Source organism: Trematomus bernacchii, unplaced genomic scaffold, assembly GCF_902827165.1.
Source record: "Trematomus bernacchii unplaced genomic scaffold, fTreBer1.1, whole genome shotgun sequence".
NCBI lineage: Eukaryota > Metazoa > Chordata > Actinopteri > Perciformes > Nototheniidae > Trematomus > Trematomus bernacchii.
Window position 1 is genome coordinate 18,137,070 of NW_022987648.1, and position 26,790 is coordinate 18,163,859.

Here is a 26,790-nt window from a genome sequence, read left to right on the forward strand (position 1 = left end):
GTTGAGAGTAACAGAGGATCTGCTGAGGTCTCAGTGACGGGGGAGTCACCTGGGAGAACGCTCCTCAGCTCCACTATATAAGACTGAGCAGATCAAGAGGGGACCATCAGACAGCTTCAGAGAGAAGAAGGGCAACCATCAACGCACTTTACAATCCTTCTCAGACACTCCACGGAAAGGAGCACAGGTGAGCATTTTTTACCCTTCCTATCTTTAGACATCCAAACTGTGAGGTTTTATTTATTTTATGCTGTATTGGAACATTCTCAAAGTGTCTATATCTGCTCATTTTTCAGAAGCTCAAACAATGAAAAGCATTCACTCTTTGGCTGGATTCCTGCTCCTCATCATGATTCAAAGCAGCTGGCAGGTGCCTGACCAGGACTCAGACCGAAACCAAATGTAAGATCAGCTCTCAGCTTTGTCTCATTCACATTGGCCTACAAAAAATCCACTCTCAAGTATCCTTTATGAGAAGAACAATAACGTCTTTAAGTGTCTTTAGTGAAACGAAACTGAGCTTCAAAAAATAAATGAAGCAAATGTTATAGCTATCAACCAGATTTAAACAGGATGTAATGCCTCCTGAGTCCTGACACTTTTTATTTAAATTATCTTTATTTGTTGTCTTTATTTCTTGGTTGAGATAGCTTCAGTTAGCCTTAATATGCTACCTTAAAATACTACCAATGACATAAGAGGAAAATGATTTCCAGTGCAAATAGACCAAATGTAATTTACCATTATGTAAATGTTCATTCTTAAAGAGAAAACCAGTAGGAACAGTTATTTTAGTTTCCATAGGAGATTATGTAGGGTTTTTTTATATTTAGTTTGTTGTGTAATTTAACTTATTGCCTTCCTTTAAGTGTTTTTGCATGTATTTGATTTTAATATTCATAGGTTTTGATTCAAATATGTTGTCACCTGTTGCTTAATAGACGCTATATGACTTTCTAATAGTGTTTTTTAAATCTTTTGACCATTACATTTCACAAGCAAGGATACCAGCATTAAGAAGATACACATTTACAGAAATAATGCTTATTCCGAAATATATAAGATCATTGCTGGTTCAGGGCGATGCAGCAGGATAGTTTTGGTGTGGTGATACTTCAGATAGTCTAACTGCCTATAGGGGAGTTTGCTAGAGAGAGAAAAAAGGCAGGGAGATGATGGACATGAAAAATGGTGGTGTGGACTGACATATAGAGGACGTGGAATGTTGGAGAGGATATTTTGTCAACTTAAGCTTTATTACTCTTCATTATTCCCAGGCTATTGGCTGAAAACTCCATGCTGGCCGAACCCATTGAGCTCCCAAACATCAAGAGGCATTCGGAGGGAACATTTTCCAATGACTACAGTAAATATCTGGAGACAAGAAGAGCACAAGACTTTGTCCAGTGGCTAAAGAACTCAAAAAGGAACGGGTGAGTGTGCCCTCTTCTTACCGGACCGCTACAACTTTGTGTCATAGTAGGAACTTGAGTGGATATAGTTATACCTAACAAGTTTGTCTTCAATTATATTAAAACTGTGTCTGGTATTGGATCAGACAACACAATTATATTAAGAGTCATTGTGTTTCATCTACAGGAGCGTATTTAGACGCCATGCAGACGGCACCTACACCAGTGACGTGAGCTCCTACCTGCAGGACCAGGCGGCCAAGGAGTTTGTGTCCTGGCTGAAGACCGGCCGAGGCAGAAGAGAGTAAACTCAACAAATCTCCCTAAATAATGCAGCAACTCACACCGACCCTGTGCTACTATATGTTTCACAATCTGTACTAGCCTTTTTTCTTGGTCCTGCTATTAAATTCCCTTCATACAAAGCTCTGTTGGCCTTCAGTGGTTGGAGGAAATGTTGTTAAAATGCAAGAAGTATGTTTGAAATGTGTCTCAATCATAAATGCTGTGTGACTTTATATCAAGCATTCATATCACCGTTCATTTTGTTCCCCTTTTGGCATTTTCATCTTCCTTCTCACTTAAAATGTGTATGTTACCATCAAATTACGATTCTGAATTGCTACTTCCATAATTACACCTGTAGATAGTCTCAATACCTTTTCTTATGATTCAGATAAAAGTCATATTTAGTTTTCAATAAAGAAATGTGTACAATCTATCAATCGAGTTCCCTCTTTTAACAATGAATCCATTTTGATATATTGGTTTGACAAGGATCTACATCTCAGTGCGTACATGTACATCTATACATCCACATATCAGAGAATACATGAATATTGGGCACAGAAAAATAGACTTTTTTAATTGATTCAACAGTAGTTCTGAAGAAGCAGTTTAACTCCCACATAATTGATTATAAAAGATCTAATAAAACATGTTGAGAGCCTTCATCAGCTATTCTTCTGTTTATAGAGGCAGAACAAAAGTCCATACACACGTCACTCCCCAGGGAGGAATGTGCTGTGGGATTTGGTTTGAGGATGATGTGCGTCACCTGTCAGCTGTCACTGGAGAAGGATCTCCCAGTGATGCTCTGACAGCACACCTAGGAGGGTTATACTTAATGAAAGAACATGAAATCACGTCAATCAGCTCAAACTTGTTCTGAACAATGAATGGGTCGACACCCTTGACTTCTTCCTGGCGCTCAGACAAAACAGGAATTCACATGAGCCAGCAGCTTGACATGCTTTGGGATGTCTCTGAGCTGTCATCCTTAGCACATCAAACCATCTGTTGATTGCGGGAACCTCTGCCCACTTCCGTCTATTTGTATGCCAAATCTCTGAGGGTTGGACATTTATGCTGAGCAGCAAAGATATCATGTCATCATCCCCCTATGCAGGTATTACATCAATGCAGAGTGTGATGAAGCATGTGTATTCACCTAATCATTTCACAGTTTCTCTGATGTGATTTGAGCCAATGTAATGAATGAAAGGTTTTGTAGAGACGGATCAAGCAATGTTAAACAGCTTTCTATATCACTTTATTATAAGGGTGCGAAAACATGTTTAATGCCTAGAATGGGTGATGGTTAGTTGCATGAATGAATGCATAAGGAGTTCCTGTTGCTCACCTTAATGTTATGTGAGTTGATGTGATAAGTTCATGCTTAATGGAGTACATTAAGAATTTAGATTTTTCTAGAATGATATCAATTTAGCTGTGAACATTTGAGGCCATTGCGTTTGATCATCCTTTCTGTAAAACGAAGCTGTAAGTAAAAACATTTATATATAGTACATGACCCCGCTCTGCCACATTTACAAACTAGGTATTCTTAGTGATAGTAGCGATCATCCTAACTTTATAATTAATGCATTAAACCATGACTCATGCATTGTAGGCTTATTATTAGAAATGCATGAACAATGCATGAGTCATACTTTATCTGATAGTATAGTTTGCACCCCGCTTTCCTTTGTTGCAGTGCACACACCATTAGTTTTGAGTCTATTTGTATTTCTTTATTCATTTTAAATGACATTGACAGGATATGCATAATAACAATAAGCCCATCACGCGTCCTTCACAAACACATCTCTATTACAGTATGATCATCAGATGTTTAAGTATATTTATTATGAATCTTTTAAATTCATGTTTCAATCAACTTTATACTAAATGTAAATAATTTGTGAAAACTAAAATGTACAATTACAATATACGCAATACACTGACAATGACACTAGGAGGCAGAATACTGTAAATCTGTTAGAATACAAGATAATCTGTAGCAAACAGTCATTTTCTTCCACAACAATATATAAATATTTCTCATATAAATATTGACATTGAGTATTGACATTTTGGCAAAAAGGGCTATTGCATTTGGTCTATCAGGGTCTATTGCCCATTAATCACATTACAGCACTCATTCCCGTCAGTCACAAAAAGCTTTATATGATTGTACGCGTCTAGTATGGCTTTTCACAAAGTTATTACTGTATATATTTATGGTCAAGCATAACCGTACGCTTTTAAAATATTCACTAAACTTTTAGATTTATTTTACATCTATGGAGATAAAGGAAAATAGGGAATTGGTGAATAAATATATAAAGAAAACAAGGATAAAAAAATACAAATTGATCCAATCAGAAAAACTTGAAAACAGCTGTGAGCAAAAAAAACTTTTAAAATGTAGATTAATAAACTACAATTTGACAACACAATAAAATATGAAGTTTCACTGGCTCTTGAAGAGGCAGATTATTTGTGACACATTCGATTATACAGTTATTCACTTACAGTACGCACAAGATTTTCAAGAATAAACATAAAGGATTGATTAACGGCAGCATAAAAAGAGTTGTTTACAAGATCACCCAGTGACAAAGATCCATCTTCTTCATCTTAAAATGATCCTTCATGGAAACCAGTGTTGTGAATACTGTGACTGTTCAGTGAACTCTGAGATTCAAAGAAAGAAAGTATAGATGTTAAATTAGTAGAAATATACTAGTCAAGTAGGCTGCTGTAAATAAAGAGGACTTGTTTCAATCACTGTTATGTAGTGACATCAGTGTCAAAATACTCAGTTGCAAGTAAAGTTACTGTAATTACACAGGTTAAAAATCCAGAAATATTATCAGCAACATGTAATTATCAAATGTAGGAGTACTCATTATGCAGAATAGCCCTGTACATACAGTAGGGTTATATTGCTGTGTACTATTTTACTAAATTCATCTTAGAATTCAAAGGGGCTAATGGGCACATTTTGTTAGCTTTCAATAGAATCAGGCTCGCTGTTACCCCCTGTCCTCAGTCTTTGTGCTAAGCTAAGCTAACCAACATTTACAGTAAGGATATGAGAGAGGTACCAACTGCCTAACTCTCGACAAGGGAGTGAATAGGTATATTTCAAAAAGTGTCTAACTGTTCCTCAAATCTAAAATGAACAAACCTTAACAACCAAACTCAACAATAGTTATTGTTTTGTTAATACATAGTGACATTTGTATTCGAGTTAAAAACTGAAAAAAACGGTTTTCCTGATATTTATAATGACTCTTATAATGATTCCTAAAAAAGATTTCCTGTAAATTACAACAGCCACACAAATAAAGCCGATATCACAAGAAGCCAAAGATTTAATGAGCTATTGGCAGATAAATGCTTCTGTAGCTCCATCCCCTATTGAGATGTTTACCTCAGCTTATTAGTGCCCACACATAGTTAGAACCAATTATTATTGAACTTTAGGTACAGTAGGATTTGTTCCGGCTGTCAGAATTATAGGTAAAATGATTCAGTTTTTTTAATAAGAAATGAAATTGTATTTTCATTTGTGTCGTAGTTATTATTCTGTATATTCAACAATGCAGAAAGTCTTACCATAATGATCTTAGGTGTTACTGTTGTTGGCATTCCAAGTATTTCCAAAAGAACCTTTCGACATTTCATCTGTGATGTTGATGACTGGTATTCCTCTGTGAAAAGAGGTGACAATTTAATCTCTCATATTTATGTGACAGAGTAATATGTAGAGGAAAACTGTCATAATGTCCCTTTGCAAGTATAATACAACTTACTTGTACCCTTCTAATGGCACTTGCACTACTCCCTCGTCTTCCGCCATTATACTCTGCTCCTCCTCCTGAAAGTGTAATTACATACAGTTAAAATACATGTAAATATAAATCAAATTGAAATGCATGTTGTGATGACGAGCGACTGCACCTCCTCAGCATCCTCGAGCTTCTTCTTCTTGCTCTCTGGCATGAGGTCATCCAGCCAGCTTAGCTCTCTCTTGGTGAAGAAACAGTCCATGAGCTTCCTGATGAACACCAGAGCCAACACCTGTAGAATTCACAACCAGAAACCTCTGAAACATCCTACTTTTTAATAAAGAAGTATGATGCTCTGGAGATTTTGAATAATAAGAGGCTAACACAAGAGGTAAAAACACAAACACGCCTTACTGAGCAGAAGAAAATACAGGACTAATCAGTTTGAAGAGAGTTTCAGTAAGGTCAGGGATGTAGTCGAAGGAGGTGTACATTAACCAATTTCTGGATGCACAGCAGCAGAAATCTACAGTTCTTCCGACAAAAGATATTAATGATACAGCATGATTTTCGTTATGTTCAATCTGCTATTTTGAGAGAGTTCAGAATAAAATGAATTGTTTGTTTTACCTCTAATAACGCCTGCATTAACCACAGTGTACATGGCATGTGCCTAATGGACCCCAGTGTTGAAAGGTATGCTGTGCTTGTCATGGTCAAAAAGTGAATAGTTTACACACCATCATGGGAAAGACAATGGCAGCTTTGGACGTCTTGATGACCCAGAGCAAAATCAAACAGGTGAGCTGGATGATGGTGAAGAGGTGCACCTTCCTCAGGGGCACATGGCGCAGATAGATGAAGTCTGGCTGGTGCTTAGCCGGCATGCCGAACAGTCTCAGACGGTCGAAGAACTGGAGAGGAATGATAGAAAAAGATGTTTAACCAGGGAAATATCTGGTTCCTTGTCAGCGTAAGGCTACATGATGTTCACCAGCTTGAATCAAACTGTGTCTGCCTGTCAGTAAGTGCTGAATAGGTACTGTACATTGGATTTTTAGAGATTTTTTAAAAGTAGCAACCAATGAAAACATCAACGTGAATGATGAGAGTGAACCAAAACAGTTAAGTCATAGGCCTGACAGCATAACAATAAACTGACATCTATTATGGTCTGTAACACCAAGATTCATCATCAAGGCCAATTTTACATTGTCACATTGTTTTCACGCTGTCATTAGATACATTATCAAGAAGCTGATCAATCAGAGACACTTTAAGTCGTCTTATCTTCATAATGCATAACTTGACAAGGGTTTTGACAACCTACATACACATAATGTCAAAGTGTTCCTGAATGTGATGAAAAAGGAATTTTTTGCATCTTTAAGGTTATTATTTTGAGAAACAGAAAGCTTATACAATATGAAGTGACAATAGACCGCCTCCCGCATCAATAAGCAAACATCCAGCTAAACGTTTCTGCCTGCTGACTGTGTGCCTACAACAAGCTGGATACCCTTGAAAAGCATAAAAAATACACTTTTGCAATCAATACCTTTGAGTGTTTGTCTTGAAACCCAATAATAGAAAGTATTTTAAAGTGAAGAAAACAAAACTAAAAGGGGGCAATTAAATACCAGCCAGGTGTTCTGTAAATGCTGGGAACACACTAGAGTCCAATTAACACTTTTTATCTGGGCAGCCAGACAATATGGAGGCGCTCCCCTATCATGGCTCGGTGAGAATTAACTGTCTACACAGATTATTGGAGGTTGGAGCATCCACAAATTAAAATGTAACCACACTGGCCAATTTATCCACACTGGCCAACTGTCTGTTTAATCTCATGTCTAGATTATCTGCATGTGCAATGAGTCTATTTACAACCCAAATGCTGCCGACAGTATCACAATTGGGTGGTGCTGGTATTTTAACTGTAGGAGTCTGTTCCCATGCATAATGTGGGCATTAAAACTGAGGAACTGTGCATTTATCTGTGTGATGGAATTCATTTTTTAAATAAGTCAGATATATTTATTCCACTTAAATCACAGAGTCTGTCATACCAAAGGTCATATGAGAAATATATTGTATCCTTGTGTTTCCTCATGTAACGAAACAAGTGAGCAAAAGACAGATGCATTAAAAACAATGAAATTATAATAATTGTACCTGAATGCCTCTGAGAGAAGAGGCTCCCATGTAGAGGAATACTCCGTACAACACAGGCATAGGAATGAACTGAGGAACAATACAAATGCTGTGTCAGAAACATGGATTTGCTCAGTAACTGCTTTATTTACTGAGTGCAGTGATGAATATGGAACAATAGCAGAGAGATACTTGACGTCACACTCTAATAATGAAAAGACGGTGTCTGACCTTCAGCACAGAGGTCATGAAGACAGAGCAGCCCATGAGGGTGAAGATCATGAGGCCGGTGAAGCGCTGCTCTCTGATGCCGAGGAACTTGGGCTGCTCCCCGGGAGCCGAGCACTCCGACTCCAGCTTCAGGCTGTTAACGTGGCTGATGGAGAGGACGGTGGCCGCCACGAACCACGGCAGGCCCATCAAAGAACACACACCGAGCATCACCCCCACGATGAACAGATCCAGGTGGTACCCACAGCCTTTCTGAAGGGGGAAAGCACCAGTAAATATCTTTGATTCAGACATCCTGGGGGTCTGAAAGATGCAAGGAATCCTCGAAATGAAAGTACCTTGAGTTTGTGTTCCTTCCTGTTAATGATGACGGCTGTGATTTGTTGGTCCATGAAGATGAGGATGGTACACAGCACGGCTGGGAACACCGTAATAATTGCCGTCCACCAGGGGTTAGGCCCAAGAGGGTTAATGAACCAACCTCGATCATCTCTGGTTGGCTGAGAAAATAAAAACGATTGTTGTTGGTTAAACATCATGAGTAGCTTGATAGAAAATAATACAATTCAGCAGTGTGTTGATCAAATCTTCTTTTGTGGACTAGCTCACCTTAAACACACTGGGAACCTTTAGTTTTGGAGAGGGGATCCCTAAGGCATAGTCGATTAAGACCATGGTAAGGATGGCGAAGCAAACAGCAAAGTCACTGATGATGGCTCTAACCTGATTAAGAGGAACATTTGTAAACAATCATTCAGTTTGTTTTATCAAATTCAAATGAAAAACCTTTTTTTTTTACAGGAATAAAACCCATAATTTCATCAAAAATGTCCTAGTTTATATTATGCAGTACCTGTATTTGACCACTAGAGTGTACCACTGCACTTTGCCGCTGTAGAAGCTTTAGTCTTCATTCTTGATACATAATGCACTCTAATGTAGTGATAATGTGTGAGATATATTACCTTTGTGGGAAAGTAATTGCTGAACTTGAACTCCTTGAGGAAGGCGGACAAGAAGATGGTTGAAAAGAAGAGAATGACGCACCAGAAGAGGACATCAGGTATGTAGGGGCCTTGAGGGCCGCAGGCACTGCCCACAAACTCTCCGCGCTTCTCAATACAGTCCTGCAACAAGAGGGCCAGAATTATTCCTACTCATCATATAATTAGCAAAATAAACAGCAGTCTTTGGTTTTCCACGTATACAGTACATGAAAACCAATTTACACAAACTATACAGGGTACAAAACTGTGCTTTTATAGTGATTGGCAATGAGTAATCCAATATAATCCAGACCAAATGCGCTTAATCCCCCTGTTCAGATTTCTACATCTGGGAGGGCATGCCACTTCAAGGTGGAAGAACTAAATGCAAAGTATTCTCTTCAGTTTGTCCTATTGCAGCTCAATAACTCCTCTGTGTGTGTGTGTGTGTGTGTGTGTGTGTGTGTGTGTGTGTGTGTGTGTGTGTGTGTGTGTGTGTGTGTGTGTGTGTGTGTGTGTGTGTGTGTGTTGTATAAAACCTCCATGATTGACAGATTAGTTTTTTTGTCTGACTATTTCGAACCAGCTCGTGTTGGTAGTACCTTGGTCTCCATTGCTTCCCAGTAGATTTCTGAGGCAGTGACATTAGTGTTCTCCCAATACTTCAGGGTAGCATTGGTGGGGTCAGAAGGTTCCACACATGAACATCTGCGGAGGCACATGAACATCTGGGTGACTAAATAATACCCCTGGGATTTACAGTACCTCCAAGGCATGTTTTTAGTAATTACACTTTTTTTGAACATGATATCGTGTGAGAATAATTGTCCACATACGAGTACATGGTGAGTTTGTCCAGGTTGTTGTTCTTGTTAAAGGGATAGTGATCCCCCAGGTGGATGAGTTTCTCCAAGGCCTCGTAGATGAAGATGATGCAGATGAGTGAGGCGAAAGCTTCCTCTGTGAAACGTGTGATGTAACAAACCAGAGAGCTGGCATCTGTAGCCACCAGCACCATACAGAGGAAAGCTGTCCACAGACCAATGCAGGTTCTCAGAGACAGATAGGACAAGCCATACTCCCTGTGTGCAGATTAAAGAGGGGAAATCAATGTGGGGCAGATTGGAGATCACATTGTCCATACAGTCAGAACATTAAATGGGAGGCCAGATGTTTGTGAGATGATTTATCCTGAAATGATCTCACAGAGAGCCGGGAAACATCAGACAATGTAATCACCAAAGTGTACAATAGATCAAATTAATTTTATGAAATTATTTCCATATACAGTCATATGAAAAGTAATCATACTTGCAGAATTTGAACAATATCTTTTCAAAAACCAGCACTGGCCCTGTGCTGCCCAGAATGGTGAGGGGCTGTCCTGCAAACAGCGAATAGGCGATCCCAGTCAGCGAGGCTCCGAACAGTGACTCAATCGCACTCTGGGGGATGGGGGATGGGAGAGGATAAAGAGATAAATAGAGAGTAGGTACCTTAAATATCTGATATATTGGACAACAACAGTGTTCCGCTAGTCTTAGCAAACACTGTAAACATTTAAAGGAAGAGCCAATCATTTACTATGCGTCCTTCTGTTGCCTCGCCCAGCAGTCCCCCGAAGGTGATGACAGGTGACATGCAGGCACAGTAGAGGAACAGGAAAGAGGCCACACACTGTAAACTAAAAGCATCAGTGTAGTCGGACAGGTAGCAGGGGGCCTTGCGCTTGATGTCTAGAAGTAGACCACCAAACCACCTGGAAAATACAAAAATAAATGTGTTACCTGCGTGATTTATTCACACGTTAAAATGTAATTGCCATAGATACTCTATTTCTTTAAAGAGCAGTAGCCCTCCAATGCCGTTTTCATGATGTTCAACTTTTAAGTCTGGCTCAGTGTGATGGGCCTCTACGATGGACAAATCGAGCAACAAAAAGACATCTCCAGGCAGGATGTTTCTATGGAAACCACATTATGAGACCAAAACCAAGTTTACACAAAAGTAGCATTTAGTTGAGTGTAGCAAAGTGCTGGCTTTACTGGATTCATTTTAGAACAGTCTGCGTACATATTATGTGTCTACAGAGGAAAAACTTTATTAAATCTTCCAAATGCAGGCATTATTTAGTGCCATATGTTGTAATAGATATATAAAACACATATTCTTAACTCAGAGCACTGAAAATAGCTGTTTTTAAAGAAGCAGACTTACAAAATCCCATAATGTACTCAACTGCAAATTCCCTCAAGCTAATTTTGTACATATCACAAATCATAATAAATGATGATTTGTGAGGCTTTGTAGGCTGAGTTGCCCAAATGTAAATAGATTCTGTGCAACCAAGTAGTGAGCGTAGTGAGTGGGCTGCATCCTTTACTGCCACAGCACTGCAGTATACTTACTGTGAGGCACTGATTTATGTAAATGTAATAATATTTCTACACCTCTGTAAGACTTCACACTCTTTTACTGGTGCCAGGATTTACTTTCAACAAAAGCACTGCCCGTTCTGTGATCCCCCACCTGCCAGTACGCTGCAGCTCTGGACCCCCGTGTCCATCTTCCTCCTCTTCCTCTTCGCCCTCTACTAATCCGTTGGGTAAATTGCTACATTTCTTCCTCTTCTCCTGTTTGACAAACAAATCCACAGCAGTTATATTATTTAGAACCACATCACATAGACATCTCAAGATAAAGAAAAGAATGCATCAAGCTAAATAAAATCCTACCAACCTGAGAAGGTACATTTTTTGGTGGCTCGATTCTTATGGTTGGGTCCCACTCTCCTGGAGGCAGGACCGTCACTTGATCGAGAAATTCATCAATCCCAGCGATCAGATCATTGCGGTCTTTAGCTTTATAGGCAACATCATGGAAAACCTGTAGACATACAAATATGGAACGTTGTTTAAAAAGCTGCACTACTGACTCAAACCTTGACTGACTGCCATGCAGTGCACATGCTGCACTGTATGTGCAATCTTCACCCCACTCCCACTGTGTTTGGCTTCCTTTAAGATGTATACTTTGCAGACTTAGGGATATTTAATGCAGGAATGTCTACAAATCTAGGTTGTAATCGAGCAGATGGGTACATTCACGCAGTAAGCCCTGGACTTACTTAACCCCATGTAAACAGAATATACCATAGAAACATAGGAATTGCTGACTATGACATTACAGTGTTAATCACTGATATTCGCAGTGTGTATAACAACGTTTGGACTTCAGTAAAGCCCATCTTTTCCTCCTCAGTGATGATGGATGGCAGCCTAAATCCCGGACAAAAAGGAGGACATGAGGGCTGACTCATCGCCAAAATTGTCATAAAAAGCTCTGAGCTGTGTCTCATGCTGAGAAATGTTCCATCACTTCAGGAATTTGTGAGTTCTGCTGGACTGTGAATTTATGCATAGCGCCTGCAGAAACTCTGGGCATGACATCTGGTTGACATTCAAAACAATCCACACTCTTCAAAACATTAATGAAGAATAAATTATGAAGGGTGCTAACGATGTTCTTCAGTGAACTCTCACCTCATCTGTCATAAGTGTTGCAATGGATCTTCCAATCTCATGATACTGAGGCCCTCTACCCAAAGGCCCTAGAAGAATAAACAGAAACCTAAAAGCAAAAACACATATATTTCAATGAATCAGCAGAGTAAATACACTGTATTTATAGCTTATTGAACTGGTTTGTCCTGCAGTAACCTAACCTTGTGGCAACGGGGACTTCAGTCAGCCCATTGAGTATGACCGCCGGTGAGAGGCGGACAAACGCCACCACCGGCTTGTTCAGAAATTCCAGCTCTCCTACTAACACGTTACACGCTTCAGCCCCAGCCGGGATCTTTTTCATGAAATGAAGGTCTATCTGGAAAAAGGACACAAGATACAATGGTTAGAATATCATACAGAAAGCCCTGACATCCTTTACAGTTGGCTTAGCGTCGTAAGCGGCTTTGTCTGAGGGCAGGCAATTAAAAAGGTAAATAAAGAACAATTATGTACCAAAGTGCTTTCTATAAATAAATCATTGTTTAAGTGTATCCTCATATAAGCTCCAAATGAATTGTTATGACTGGATTGTAGAGTCTAAATACAGTCCAGATGTCCAGACTTTGTGTGTTATACGATGTAAATAAAATATTACAAAAGATTATGGAAACATAGTTTGACATGTTGCATAAGGATGAGGTATCTTTCACGCCTCAAAAGTATGATGCCTAAAGGCATATAAATGCCCCACAGTTGCTATTTCAAATTTTTAATTTTTAATGCAGTGGAGCTACAATCTACAGAAAATGTTTGAATATTAAATGTGTTATTTTTCCAGCGATAATTATGTGGAGTTGACAAGTGCTGACTGAAGTGTTGTTTGTTCCTTCATGGAGTTCATGTGGCTCTGGGGTTGTTCTGAGCCATCCAAATTCATATTTGTAATGTATTAATGGGTCCTGATGTCAACACAGTTATAGTGCTGATTTTTAGAGTCTGACAGTAATACTAATTATTTTGCTTTGTGCATCAAGTAAATAATTATATATTGAATATTAGGGAGCCTCCGCAAAGGCAGGACTTTGGTTGTTACAGTGTTTATAAATAATATTAAGTGCAATGTGGATTAATAGACACATGGTGAACAGGAAAAAGGCACAAATCAGATAGAGTACACATTATGCAAAAAGTTTTAAACAGAAATTTGATCCTTATCTGTAATGTCTGTCAGACTCGACATTATAATCCTAATCCCCTACTAGATGACCTTTCTTTTTAAAAATACCAAAAGTGACCTTCTGTTCTTTGTTCAATAGTGCTGCGCTTATTCGTCAAATATGGCAGGCTTTTAGTAAGAACTACACTTGTTTAACAATTGCACATTGCCCTGACCGCTCCACACTAGTGCAATCACTTCCTTTTGACAATAATGCATGATCCGTTATAATTAAAAGTATCAATCCTAGAAAGAATTCAAAAAATAAGTCAAATACAAGCATTCACCAGCAAGTAAAGAGGGAAAAAGTATTCATTATGCAGAAAATGTCGGATGTGACTATTATATAATATATTATAATATTGTTTTATTGTATATGTTTTTATTATATGGGCTTTATATCCATGTGCCCAGTGTGTTTACTACACCTTGCTGAAGTCCACTGAACTGTTCTCTCTAGAGATGTCCCCTTTCCCGTCTGGAGCTGCTAACTGAGAAGTGGAGGCTGTCAGCTGACCTGCAAAAATTCATAATGGAGAAATATGAATCAATTCCAAAAATGTCTCAACATTTCAGCAATTAGTTATTTCACTTATTATTTAAAGAAAAGAAAAACAGGGGGGAAATCAAAAAGACCAGAGAAGGCAACATGATAACTGCCTAGCTTCCTGACAGGTTTGTCCTAATTTCTGTATTTATTAAACTGCCGGGTCAAAAATTAACACTAATTATAATGTCTAATGCGTTTACCAAGCATGGCGTTAAGCTCATCAGAGATCGTTGCTTTGAAATAAGCTTTAAAATGACACATTAGTGACATTAAATTCCTCATGATGTGCCAGAAGAAATTCTAATAAACTAGAAAAAGATTTAACAAACAGCTTGGTTTGATCGGTGTAACTAATTTTGTCATGTTGAATTCTGGCAATGATATAGGCAAGTAATGCTTCCAATACAACTTTTAAATTAGTCCAGAATTAAAACTAAATAGATGTTAGGCTGTTTAGATCAGCAGCAAAACAATATTTATATAATATACTTTTACACAGTATTGAATCTACTTTTTAACTCAACTCCAAGCGAACAAAAAACAACCTATTTTGTCAGTGTAAACATAATTAATGAGAAGATTCTTCCCTACATTATGTTTTTATAATTAAAAACTGATGAGGGCTTTCTGTATAAACCAGAACCTGTTGACATCCGTGGGGCTTTGGCAGGTGGGTGGGCAGATGGTGGGGATAATCACAAATAAGGAGAATATGGAACATTTGCTAAGTTAAGACCATATGCATATAAGACACATACACATCATGCACAGTATCTACACTTAAGCACAACTGACCACATTCATTGCAGAAGCAAGCAAAGCAGTGGGAACTATTTTTTTTAAAAACCCATTAAAACATGTTTCCTTGTTCTTAGGACCCCTTCTCACAGTTTGTTTATAGCAGTCTATGTCAATATATTTTAGCCAGTTCAACCAAAGACTAGTTCTTCCTTCTGATAATGTTTCCTTTAAATATAATAAAGTCCTGAAGATGTAAAATTGGTGATAATGTTAATATGCAGAGCAGTGATTTACCCACCATTCTTCATGTCAGCGAGGGAGCGTACAATCTGCAGGCGGTTAGCCAGCTTCTTCTGGTTCTGGTGATGGTGCTGCCTCAGCAGTGTGGCATGCACTCTCTTCCTGAGATCATCTCCCAGCGGTGCGTATAACTCCTGCTGGTCCAACACCATGTCTTAGGTAGAAAAAGAATAGCTATTTAGATACATGTTCTTATTCATCTGTGTTGTATCAGGCATTCTCAGTGAGAATAAGGTCTCTCTTCCAAGAGAGACCTTGACCAGAAGAAAACACCAGAACTTAAACACCAAAAAAGAAACAACACAACAACAACACAAATAATTAAAAACAGTTACAAGAATCATGAAAAACATCAAATACTAAAACTTTATAATCTCTCAATGCAGTGCAACACTCTAGTGTTAGGGCAGTTTGGAGATAATTCCATTTAGAAAGGTGGATAATATCTGAAACTAGTTATGCCAACATTACTTAATGAATGAGATATATTTGGAGTTAAGCAGGAATTAAATCAGGTACTGTAGATGTGAGGTAATTTAGGAGCCTTAACAGTAGAGCTTTGTAATATAGTTGAATGAGGTTAGTTATTCTTGACTGTAATGAGGTCCATCAAATTGTGAATACAACTGATAAATTGAATGTAGTGCATCAATTTACTTCTAGATTTCAAACAGTGCATCAGACAAATATAATGAGTACAAAGTATACAGTATACAAAAATAAAAAATGTCCCTTCAGTGAATGAAGTGAGAACTACATCATTCTTTTCATATAAAGGTACATTAAGGAGACACCCAATGTAATAGTCAACACTTTTCTGAGTTCAGAGGTCATCTTAAATAGACAAAGTACAGTTACTTTGTCACTTGCTACAACTGTGTCTTCTACAGTCGTTACCTGCAACCTCTTCAATGGTGTTAGCCCTCATGTCGAGCAGCACAGTGCTGTTGATAATGCAGCTCCGCAGCTCAAACAGGCTGTGTAGAGACAGAGTGGCTACGTAGGGTTTACTCCACCGCTCTCCTCCGTCCTCCACGTCCTCCTCAAACTTCAGCCACCTGTAACAGGAGAGTGAGGATCAGTCAGGAGAGAGAGCCACAGATGGCAAACCAGGCCGGCCATCTGTTCTAGCTACATTAACCACACTCCTTCATTCCAGGTCTCTCTCTTATTGCCTCTCATCACGGTATCACTATAAATAAAATATGTCTGATTTACCATTTTAACAGAACACCATCCTTTATATGATAAATACATTCTACATGTTGTTTAACATTACAATTAAACAATTCCCAAAGCAATTAAAACAATGGATTGTAATTACTTAAATGCAATGGAAACAAATACTGGATAGACAGCCACATCTCTCATCAGTGTAAGTGGGATCGGGAGCATGACCGGTCCATTCAATCAGAGCTTTCCGTAATGACATGTAGGTCAGGATTGTGAGGCTGCAGTGCCAGGGCAGTCTAACCTGGCAGATTCCCTCCAATCCGAATCCTCTGCCTCCTTTAGACAGATTTCATCCATCTGTGTGAAGAGTTCATGAGGAATGTGCTCTTCATCGTCATCCTCAGTGCCCAGTAGGAACTGCACTCTCTGGGACGGAGTATCTGGAAACACAAGCGGTTTCGGTAAGTGTTTCAAACTGAAGTTTTAATATTCAGTAGCTTTAGTTAGTAAGAGATTGTGAAAAAAAATGTCTTTATGCTATAATACATGCAAGTCTATGATTGTAGCTAGTACCATAAATTGGAGACTCTCTACCCTCCACCAGGGTGGGGTCCCGGTCCCTGCTCCTTTTCTTGTATTTGTTTCCATGGTGATGGTGCCTGCGATGGCTGTGGCGCCTGGTACTGCCCAGGGGGACGTGGACCCCGATGTAGAGAGTCCTGTGGCCTAGGGAGATAAAACACAGTGGTTAGAGGCCTGTGTGTGCGTGTGTGTGCGTGTGCGTGTGCGTGTGCGTGTGCGTGTGTGTGTGTGTGTGTGTGACCATAGATAATCATAATCACTTCACTACTTCTTTGTGTTACCCCATTAAGCTTTATATGTATGTGTTATTGCTGTAATGAAGTGCTACACTCAAACAGATAGCATGTAGTTAAATAACGTTTACTGCTGCTATATAATGTATAATAATGTATTGACCATTAATTTAATACCACCTATTTATGGGGACTACAGATGTGAATTACTTTAAAGTCATTATCTGGTATAGCACATCAAATGGTGACATTTAAGATATAAGATTTAAACGTAACACATTCTATTGTATTCTATGGTATATTGAAACATTATCAAAAAATAAATAAATGAAATAGGACATTCTTGTCATCTATTTCGGGTTCATGCAAACAAGTCTTGTGCAACTTCACACTTTAACTTGAAAAAGTCATATTTTTAAATAAGCTCTAAACCAGTTGTGAAAAAACATCTCTCAATGGTTATTTTGGTCAGCAGGCATATTATTATTTAAATAATTAGACAGAAAAGGTCATCTAATATAGGCTTCACTTTTCTATTCGATTCTATTCTATTTGGTGGGAAGGAATGAAGAGTCATGTGTCCATGTTTGTGTTTGTGCTGGGATGAGACAGCATGAGTAAGTAAGTCCGCCCACTCAGCGCACTGCAGCATGACATGAAGATTCAGACAAACACATACAGTGTTGTTCGGAATGATCGGAAGAGCTGTGTAAATATGATGTGTGCAGGACACAAGTCATTAAAAAAGGTATTCTGTGATAATAAAAGAAGTTTAAAACCAAAATAATGTGATTACTCACATGAATGTTGAACATTTGTATGTATGTATGAGGTCAATTCAAGCTGTAATCTTTCAAATAAATGCCAAAAAACAATCTCTTTCATTATGTTTACACATTTCAAAGCAAGTGACATGTTTTTCGCAGCTTCTAAATATCCCAACTTACAACAAGGATGATGGATAATTTTTTTCCCTTTTTTTGTGGCTTTAACGTTATTATATAATATTATAATTATATTGAGCTCTGGAAACAAATTACAAATAACAGCCTTTTACTGATAAAATAATGAGTTTTTAGTTTTGTGTAAAGATTTGTTCAGGTGAACGTAATTCTATATTTTAGGGCATCTTGTTTCTAAACCTACTAAAGCAATGTGTTAAGAGCATTGACACACACAGACACATAGCTTTGTTTTGTAATGCATGCATGTCCGCAGATACAGAAGGGAAATGCTTCTGGTTTCTGATTGAAGTTATTCAAACCTTCTCTAAGTATCTTGTTTTGAATGTCCATGTTTTTCAGAAATAATTACATTTCTGATACACACTCAGCTCACCCACAGCTTCTACCTCCCACTCTGCTCCAGTCGTTTTACTGTGAACCATTGTCAAGAGGAAAGCAGCTGTTTTAAGGGCAGAGTGGGCAGATTGAGCTCCAGCAGCCTCTAACTGCTTCAAGCTTTTTTATCCCAGATGCATTCAGTGCAGTCCAGGTACCTTCAAGATCCTCTTGCCCGATGTTGGTCCCCTGTTGGGACCGTGTTCCTCCTCGGTCGACCACAGCCTCGTCATCATTCCTCTGTTGGACACATAGTGACAAACACAGAGAAACACATATTCAACATTATAAACATTATTTAAGAGCGCAAGTGTCATACACTATCTTATAATAGCTTGGACTGGAGCATGACACCACATATCTTCAAGTTTACTAATGTATCCTGAACATAGCATGAAACTAAATGATTGTTGACTTGGTGTTTCCTCACAGTCGAGGGCATGGTGAACAAACACATTATCCAACCGAGTAGCGCGGTTGCCAAGGAAACTAATGCATGTGTTCATTTTGAAAAGGAAAGAGTATCATCTTAGTCCAAACAGAAAGCTTTTCATGAAGGGGAACACAACAAAGATGCACTTCTGTTTAAGGTGCTTTCTTTGCAGTGACCTATATGACATTGTTAATGGGACCTGAGCTAAAGGTGAATCACTGCTTGAATGCATTTATAAAAAGGTTAGGTAAATAACATTGTATTCCCTTAACTGGCTGTTTTTTTGTTTTGTTTTTCATTTCAACACTATCTATCTCTCTGTTTTACCACCCACACTTATGCAGGAACAACAATACATTTCCTTACTTTTTATGAAACCATGTTATTAGTTTCAGCTTTGATATTGTGTTACAAACTCTCCTTGCAGTAAGCAGCAAGTTATACGGACAGTAACATATGGAGGTTTTCCAAACTCCATGTTTATTTATTTTAAAACAGTACAAAGATATGCACTTACAACAGTGACAGAAATATAATCCTTAGGGCAGAGCTTTAGTCAGATTACAGTAGAGAATATTAAATGACCGCTTTTGAGCACAAAAGTTTTACTATAGACAGACCTGTCCTGTCCTGATAACCCCTCACATGTGACACAAGATAATAAGCAGTTAACCATAACCAGTAAATTCAGTAAATAACATGAAACATTCAGGCTTTGCCATAGCAGGAGATGGCTCAGAGCACATGGATCTACTTGTTTAGAGTCAGGTCACACAGAGAAGCAGCATTCTGTGGTGTGAGAGTCAGCCTGCTTATGTAATACTAGTGAAAGAAGATGGGGTGGAGTGAGTGGTAAGAGTGAATTTGTGAAACCGACAGCAATCATTCCTTGTCACTTAGCCTACCAGTTCATCCAAGGATAAGAATGTAAACTGAATCCCTGTTTTAACATAAACATTTAAACAATGTGTGAATATATGCTATTCATTCAATCTTGGAGCTTTTCAACACAATTACACAGATGAATCCTGAGTTTTAACAGCAAAATCATGGCAGCAACTGTACTACTGTGCTCCTGTATGTATAGGAGAAATTCCAACCCACTCATTAACTGTGAAATGTGTACTCTAGTGGAAAAGCATTTATACAGTAGGCCTATGCAAATGTATTGGTATAGTGATATGAGGGTGGTGTTAGTTAGCAAAAAGGATTAAAATGCAGCCCCCTCTCAATGCCTTAGTTGCAGAGAGAGTGCAGGTGCAAAGAAGGAGTTTATTTTAATATGGTAGTCTATTCTACCAGTAATTTACCCTTTAAGTGACTGAAACTGTGCAAAACGTTCCTTTAGGTTTGCTATGCATGACAGCCTTTTGGTGATGTGAGGTAAATTTGCAGTTGGTTTAACATAGCATGGTCGCTAAAAAAAACATTAGCCCAACTTAGACTGATTTGTCCATTGCAAAAGACAAGAGAAAATCTTTGTAACCTCGATATATAACGATAAACCTATATTATACAAAAATATACTTTTAATGTGTATACCTTCTCTAGTGGATCTTCTTCTTCGCCTCGTTGTGAGAGAACTAAACTATCTCAGAACTGCCCCTTGAGGCCAGAGGGGGGATAACACCCACCGTTTGGGGGAACTGCATTTATACTGGGTGCTGCTTTACTCTCAGTAACCACAAGGAGCAACGATGAGCCGACCACACTCCAAAACAAACTTCTTCTAGCGACACTAAGGTGACATTTGTGCTTTATCAGAGGTGTTCCCAAGCTGTATTGTTTTGTTTTACAGGACAGAACATGAAAGTAGACTCACTGGTTGGTTTGGCAAGTGTACATCTGGTTAATAAACGCCCAACCTTACGCATGAGTTATTAACTTCCCTGAACGCCGTTTACAAACATTAGCATGATAGTGTTAGCATGTTAGCAAGCTCAAATGCACTCTTATGTTGTGGAGTTAACTGTCTTGTGCTAGTGGGGCTTGCTTGGGTTAAGGGATCAATTAAGTTATTTTTGCATTTATGTCTTTATGGTCTTTACCAATCCCAATGAGGATCCTGTTGTTTTTCAATTAGAGTAAAGGACTGATAAACCTGCTAACATTCATTAAATGTTAATTTACTACAATGTTTGCTTAACATTTGAGAAAACTGTTGATGTTGATTGGTTGATCACTGGCATGGATTTATGAGTAAAATAAGTGATGATTCTGTCATTTCCTCTTTATCCATTCAGCAACAGCTGGGATTGAGGATGCAAAATAAACATAGAACAATAGAGCACTGTAGAATATATCCTGTCTCTTACATAGTGATTTGAAGCATTTATTAGGGTAGGTAATTTTAATCCTGAAAGCTTGCTTGACATCAGCTTTTTCATGGGCCATTTTGACTAGTTGAACATCAAGGCATTATAATAAGAAAGGTCACTGCTGTTCACAGCTGCATTGCCACATGGGCTCAAAGCTGCAGTTGATAATCTGTCTACAAATACAGAGGGCATGGATCAACATCCCTGGTCAGATTAAAACTGTCTGTATTTGTTGCTAGAACACCATTTTAGACAGACCACCATGCTCACTTAACATAATTCATAACAGAAGTCAAAGTGCACTAAACCTTGACACAAAATGCCTTCAGTGACTTCATCTTTTTAAAGTTCATGAGCTGTTTTCTCATTCAAACTCAACCAACCGAACTCTGCATACCCTCCATTTTGCATATGTTTACCCCAAAAAAAAGGATTTGACTGCAATTGGCTAGATTTAGCTAGATTGTTACATTGAGTGTGCCAGGTGATGTAAGGGGGTGTTTTGTAATGGAATAGGGTGATGTGGCTTCCACCATTTCTCTTACTGTCCTATACAGGAATATATTTAGTTTTGTATCGCAATACTGAATCAGTTTGTGCACTTGTGAATTAAACAGCAAAAAAGCCCATTGAAGCATATCACTTTATTTCTGTATCATGTATGTGACATACTGTATACTTTAAGGTAGCACAATCCATGCAATAAAGAAGCTCCCTTTTTGGTTTAATGGAATCTAATTGTATGCTAAATAGATGATTAAATAAGTTAAATGTATCTTAAAGAGAATATCCATACCTATCATATCTTTTTTGAATTGTTTCAGGTCATTGTGTCATAAGTTGCAAAGTGTTTGGCCTTCTCTTGGGAGTTAAGATGTGTACAGTATAACAATATTTTGGTTGCATTAGTGCATTTTAAATGTTGCATTTCCTTTTGTTTGTTTTGTTTTGTTTGGTTGATTGAAAAATAATGTTAACAAATAACCATGACGGATTGATCTACTGAGTAAGACATGGCGATTCAAACAAGATCAGATCAGTACAATTGGTTCTTAAGCCCAAGTAGGTATTGAAGAAATAGAGAAATCCACAGAAGAGTTCAAGTAGAGGTCCTGTCACCAACAGGCAAAAAACTACACCCTCCCTCCCCCCAGCACTTTTTAAGCAGTCCAATAATCATCCACTTACGAGCAAAAGCATGTTAAAAGGCTGGCAAACTTCAAAGCTGAATTGATATCACAGGATGTTGCACATACTTGGATCTGATCCCTACAGATGGCTGTTGCAATTTTGGAGGCATTGGTGGCAGCAATATCATTAACTGCACAGGCTTTCGTGAGGCACAAAATACACTGTAATCCTTAAATGTTAATGCTTTAAATGTCAACATCCTGTAAGAGCACACATTAGTACTAATATTCCTTCTTTATGTTATTAAAGGTGTTTAACAGATTTGAGCACTTATTTTGGCAGAATTAGTGTCTGAATCCATCTCAATACTGCAATATGGATCAGTAGTTCAGCTGGAGAAAGCTGTTTTCCACTTTTCTACTTTTGCCAGGATTTTACGCTCATTTTGGACACTCAGAGAGAGAGAGTTCCATTTCCACAAACTATCCCAAATGTCATACTGTGAAAGACCTCCTACCCTAACCACACAACGATTTGAATATTTCTTTCATCAAAGAGGGTTTTTGTCTTTCCTACCTTATATTTACAGAGCCAAGGAACTTCCAAGTTGTCCGAATCCATGAGCTCTTCCTCTGTGTCCTCTGCTTTATAATCAGTTAAGACATAGTGCTACACAGTCTATAAACTGAGCTCTGCAGTGCAAACTCCCGCTGCCGTGCTGCAGACCATGTTAGAAACTGATCCCCTTCTGTTGTGCCAAACAACTGTAATTTCTGATTGAGCATCTATCGACAGAGCCACCAGTTTCTCATCATGAGATTATAGTGGCAACGTCATTGTGGCTGGCCAGCAGCATCTCATTAAAGACAAAGCTTTCATTACATCCCTCCTCTCTTTCCTCTTGATGTATCCACAGTAAAGTTATACTTAAACTTTTCACTTTGCGTCAAATCAACGTGGGCCCTGCAGTTCCTAAGCTCCACCTGTGAGTCTGTCTTCTACTTGCACTCTTCACAATTAGATCCAAGAAAAAATCAGTTACCTCAATGCAACACATTTGTTTTCAACTTGTATCCTCATAGTCTTGCTGTAAAAGCAGAAAGATACATGGGTCGTGACCTAAACTTCTGCACTCAACTGGAAAGCCACAGATTTGTTTTAACCTTTTGGAAATAAGTGTTTTTATCATTGCTAAAATTACTTATTTACAAAGTGGTCACTCCAGTCTGGTAGAGGGATCTACTCTGGACACTTTTCCATTTAGACGTTCGTTGTTCGGAATCAGATAAAGCTTAACACTCTAAAACTAAAGCCACATTCTACCGAAAGTACTACCGGAGTAAAGAAGCTCAGTCAGTCTAAAACCTTCAGCTAAATGGGAAAATCTGTTTTTGATGTAAACAGCATCAGGATAATGACAACAAATCTCCTCCTGAGTGATCAGCAAGGACCAATGGGGATGGCCCCACCACGCATCTCTAAGAACATCCCCAGAGTGAGACTTATTTTAGGATTTCCTTGAAAAATACTTGTAGAGTTTGTTTTTATAATAATGTTTTTGTATGCTAGCTGCCTATGCATACATTTGTAAAGCTTCATATAGAACAGTATCACACCACTTTTATTTTACATAAACTTAATCATTTCACAATTGTATCAGATAACATCAGGGCACTTCTGCATGAATTTACCATATTAATCTGACATCTGTCCAAACACGGATTCGGCATATATAAAATCATAAAGCACAAAGTAATTTGACTTCCTTTAATCACTCTTACAGTCACGTTATATTGTAAAATAGAATCCTAACACATAAGCCTCCTCGTGATGCCTGTTTCAATTAATAAAGTAACCTTTACATCCTGTCCAGATTAAGTCTCATGTTGGCTTACTAAAAAAAATATATAGATTTTTTTCTTTTTTTCAGTAATGCAATATCACATACATTATATATATCAGGAGAGACCGCTTCCCTTTCTACAGGTGAGTACTGTAGCTCTGCAGGTGAGCTGCACCTCCTGGAAGCTCCACAGGTTTCATGTGGAAACATGTTGAATTAAATATTTAGTATCTGCCTTCTGATTAAATAGTTGCATTTTTTTTTTTTACCAATAGCTGTTCAAAGTGGTTTATTCTTAGAGTATATATACGAATAATGCTTCAGGATAAAAGAGATATGAGATATTGTTTCCAAAGAGTTTAGGGCTCTTTACCGTTCTCAGCAGCGGCTCTATCTGGGCACCTTGCTCCGTGGGGTCCATCCTCCTCTCAGCCGTGTCACCGTATGACAGAGATGATGGAGCAAACCTCCGCTGATATGATCCTGCAGGTGTAGCAGCGACTGAGCGAGCTCACAGCGGTCACATGTTCATCTCACCGCCGGTCAGCAGCTCCGTGGTGCTTTGCGCCTCTCTGCGCTCCTCTCCCTTCACATGCGCATCTCTGCCAGCTGACCGTCGCGTCACTCTTGAACGATTATCCCTAAATTATATAACAATGTATGCTTTTTTAGACCATGACTCAGCGGGTTTAAGCCATCCCATGAGACCTTATAGCAGATATCGCGGTACTACTGCAGACTCATGCGCTTTTATGTGTTTAGTGCTTTCCCCACATTGTCCTTGTAATATCTTAACCCTCCCCAAAACAGTGTGTTGATATCGAACCATGTCAGAAAACTGCAGATGTTTCATGCTATGCATAACATCTTCTAAATATGACATGTCTGTTGCATATAAATATGGCTTGCATTATTCTGTTGGATCTTACACCTTTTTTTGTGTCTTCTGGGACATCCTGTGACCTTTTTGCAAATGTATTGCTGCTTGAACATTCTGTTTGCAATATCTTTGTAAGGTTGGAAAAGTTTAAATAAGTATTTTGGTATAGAGGCATAGCCTACTAAAACTTGCTCTAACATTTCCTCAATGGTTCTGGTACCCTTACAATTTAAGCCCCTGAAATAATCCCAATTTGTACCACTCTCGTAGTGTTTTGTGTTATAATATTCCGATGAGCTGAGCAATAGACACAAAGCAGCCACATCAAATGTGCTGCTCTACCAACCAATATCCATTAAATTCTACTTCTTTTTTGTATTCTATGATTAGAAATGTTGGTTAAACTATATACTGTATATAAGGGTTAAACAGATCTTCAAATTTATTGAGTCCAACTTCACTGTTCCATCCACCCAATACATCAAGTAGACTTCATAAAGTGTTCTATAAGGATATGTGGTTTTCATATCAAAGTCCTTATAGCTTCACGTGTGTTTGTTTTCAGGAAGAGTGTTTACTTCCCAGGGTGACTTGTTCATCAGAGCTTGTTGGTTGCAGTTGAAACCATTTTTGGCCCTGCAGATTTAGTATTAAGTATTTTTAACAGCAGGGGTTCCTTCAGCTGATATAATAATAGTAAAGCATCGCCATCTGGTGTAGATCCCTGTCCATGTGTCGTTGAATTCAAAAGGGAAACATCTGTACACATTTTCATTGAGTCATAAAAATAAGTTTTGATATATTTTTTTAACGTTTTTTATTACAGCTGCCACTGGACCCGACTGACCTGAGAGAGCCACACACCAACAAGCTGATCATGCATTCAGATATCGCCATCTACTGTGTATCCCTGGGAAGGTCTATCGCTTCCCGTCAGTGCATAAATACACACACACACAAACACAATTTAAGACATGCAGGCTAAACACCACACGTCTATTGGCAGCTGTGAGCATCTCCTTCATAACGAAATTCAAATTATGTGCACATTGGGTTTATTATGCATCCGTTTTAATTATATTTCTTAACTTCACAGATTTTATGTCAGTGTTTATTTTTTTTCTCAAATTAAGCCATTAACACAATCTAATGACAAGAGCAGCAATACCAAAACCAATCATCCTGCAGTCAATTATAGTAAAAACTAAATCGTGTATTTTCAAGTGATGTTTACTCATTTGCACATTTTTACACGGACAAGACTTTCTTTTCTTGTGTCACTTCCTTTGGGTGCCGAACAGAAAACTGGTCATTTTCACAGTTTTTTTTTTCAGTGTAACTATGAAGTTTTCACCTTTTTAGATTGGCAAACGATATCATTCCAACCAAATGTTATTGCCGAAAAATATTATTTCTAAATCAGCCTATAATAAATAGGGTGTCTAAATACGCAACAACGTGTAGCTCTATTTAAATGTATTTGCATTGTTAATATCTCACATGATTTGTTGCTGTTTTTATTTGATACAGTAATAGCAAAAAGGAGATGTGCCATTTTTGCCACGGGAGAGTCTTAATAAACTGAAATTTGAATCCGAAATATTATTTTTTTGGGATATTCTGGACAAATCAGTGGATGCATAAGAGGGCATGCTCTCACTTTTATTGAATGTCTCAATATT

The 26,790-nt window shown here is 38.3% G+C and overlaps 2 protein-coding genes across 2 annotated transcripts; one reads left to right on the top strand and one right to left on the bottom strand.

Annotated features, from left to right (window-relative positions):
- The first annotated feature begins 152 nt into the window (after positions 1–152).
- On the top strand, positions 153–1,948 carry gcgb (glucagon b). Its single transcript, XM_034134478.1, has 4 exons — positions 153–187; positions 297–402; positions 1,278–1,433; positions 1,600–1,948. Exons 2-4 carry the CDS (start codon positions 308–310, stop codon positions 1,718–1,720), a joined length of 372 nt encoding a protein of 123 aa, XP_033990369.1. The 5' UTR covers positions 153–187; positions 297–307; the 3' UTR covers positions 1,721–1,948.
- Positions 1,949–3,432: 1,484 nt separating this feature from the next.
- slc4a10b (solute carrier family 4 member 10b) lies at positions 3,433–24,810 on the bottom strand. The gene is made up of 25 exons (XM_034134458.1): positions 24,602–24,810; positions 18,662–18,743; positions 16,922–17,074; positions 16,650–16,788; positions 16,073–16,233; positions 15,174–15,329; positions 14,013–14,101; positions 12,587–12,744; positions 12,405–12,492; positions 11,602–11,748; positions 11,392–11,495; positions 10,447–10,621; positions 10,174–10,307; positions 9,699–9,944; positions 9,465–9,570; positions 8,842–9,003; positions 8,486–8,599; positions 8,215–8,376; positions 7,877–8,128; positions 7,667–7,735; positions 6,232–6,405; positions 5,664–5,783; positions 5,516–5,580; positions 5,319–5,413; positions 3,433–4,391 (listed from the first exon to the last, which is right to left on the bottom strand). The coding sequence occupies exons 1-24, from the start codon at positions 24,647–24,649 to the stop codon at positions 5,329–5,331; spliced, it is 3,189 nt and encodes a 1,062-aa protein (XP_033990349.1). The 5' UTR covers positions 24,650–24,810; the 3' UTR covers positions 3,433–4,391; positions 5,319–5,328.
- Positions 24,811–26,790: the final 1,980 nt, after the last annotated feature.

Coding starts and splice junctions, on each gene's coding strand:
- gcgb (XM_034134478.1), top strand. CDS start 308: ATGAAAAGCATTCACTCTTTGGCTGGATTCCTGCTCCTCATCATGATT. Junction 403..1,277: donor GACTCAGACCGAAACCAAAT/GTAAGATCAGCT, acceptor CATTATTCCCAG/GCTATTGGCTGAAAACTCCA. Junction 1,434..1,599: donor AAGAACTCAAAAAGGAACGG/GTGAGTGTGCCC, acceptor TTTCATCTACAG/GAGCGTATTTAGACGCCATG.
- slc4a10b (XM_034134458.1), bottom strand. CDS start 24,649: ATGGACCCCACGGAGCAAGGTGCCCAGATAGAGCCGCTGCTGAGAACG. Junction 18,744..24,601: donor TAGAGCCGCTGCTGAGAACG/GTAAAGAGCCCT, acceptor TGTGTCCAACAG/AGGAATGATGACGAGGCTGT. Junction 11,749..12,404: donor CAACACTTATGACAGATGAG/GTGAGAGTTCAC, acceptor GTATGTCTACAG/GTTTTCCATGATGTTGCCTA.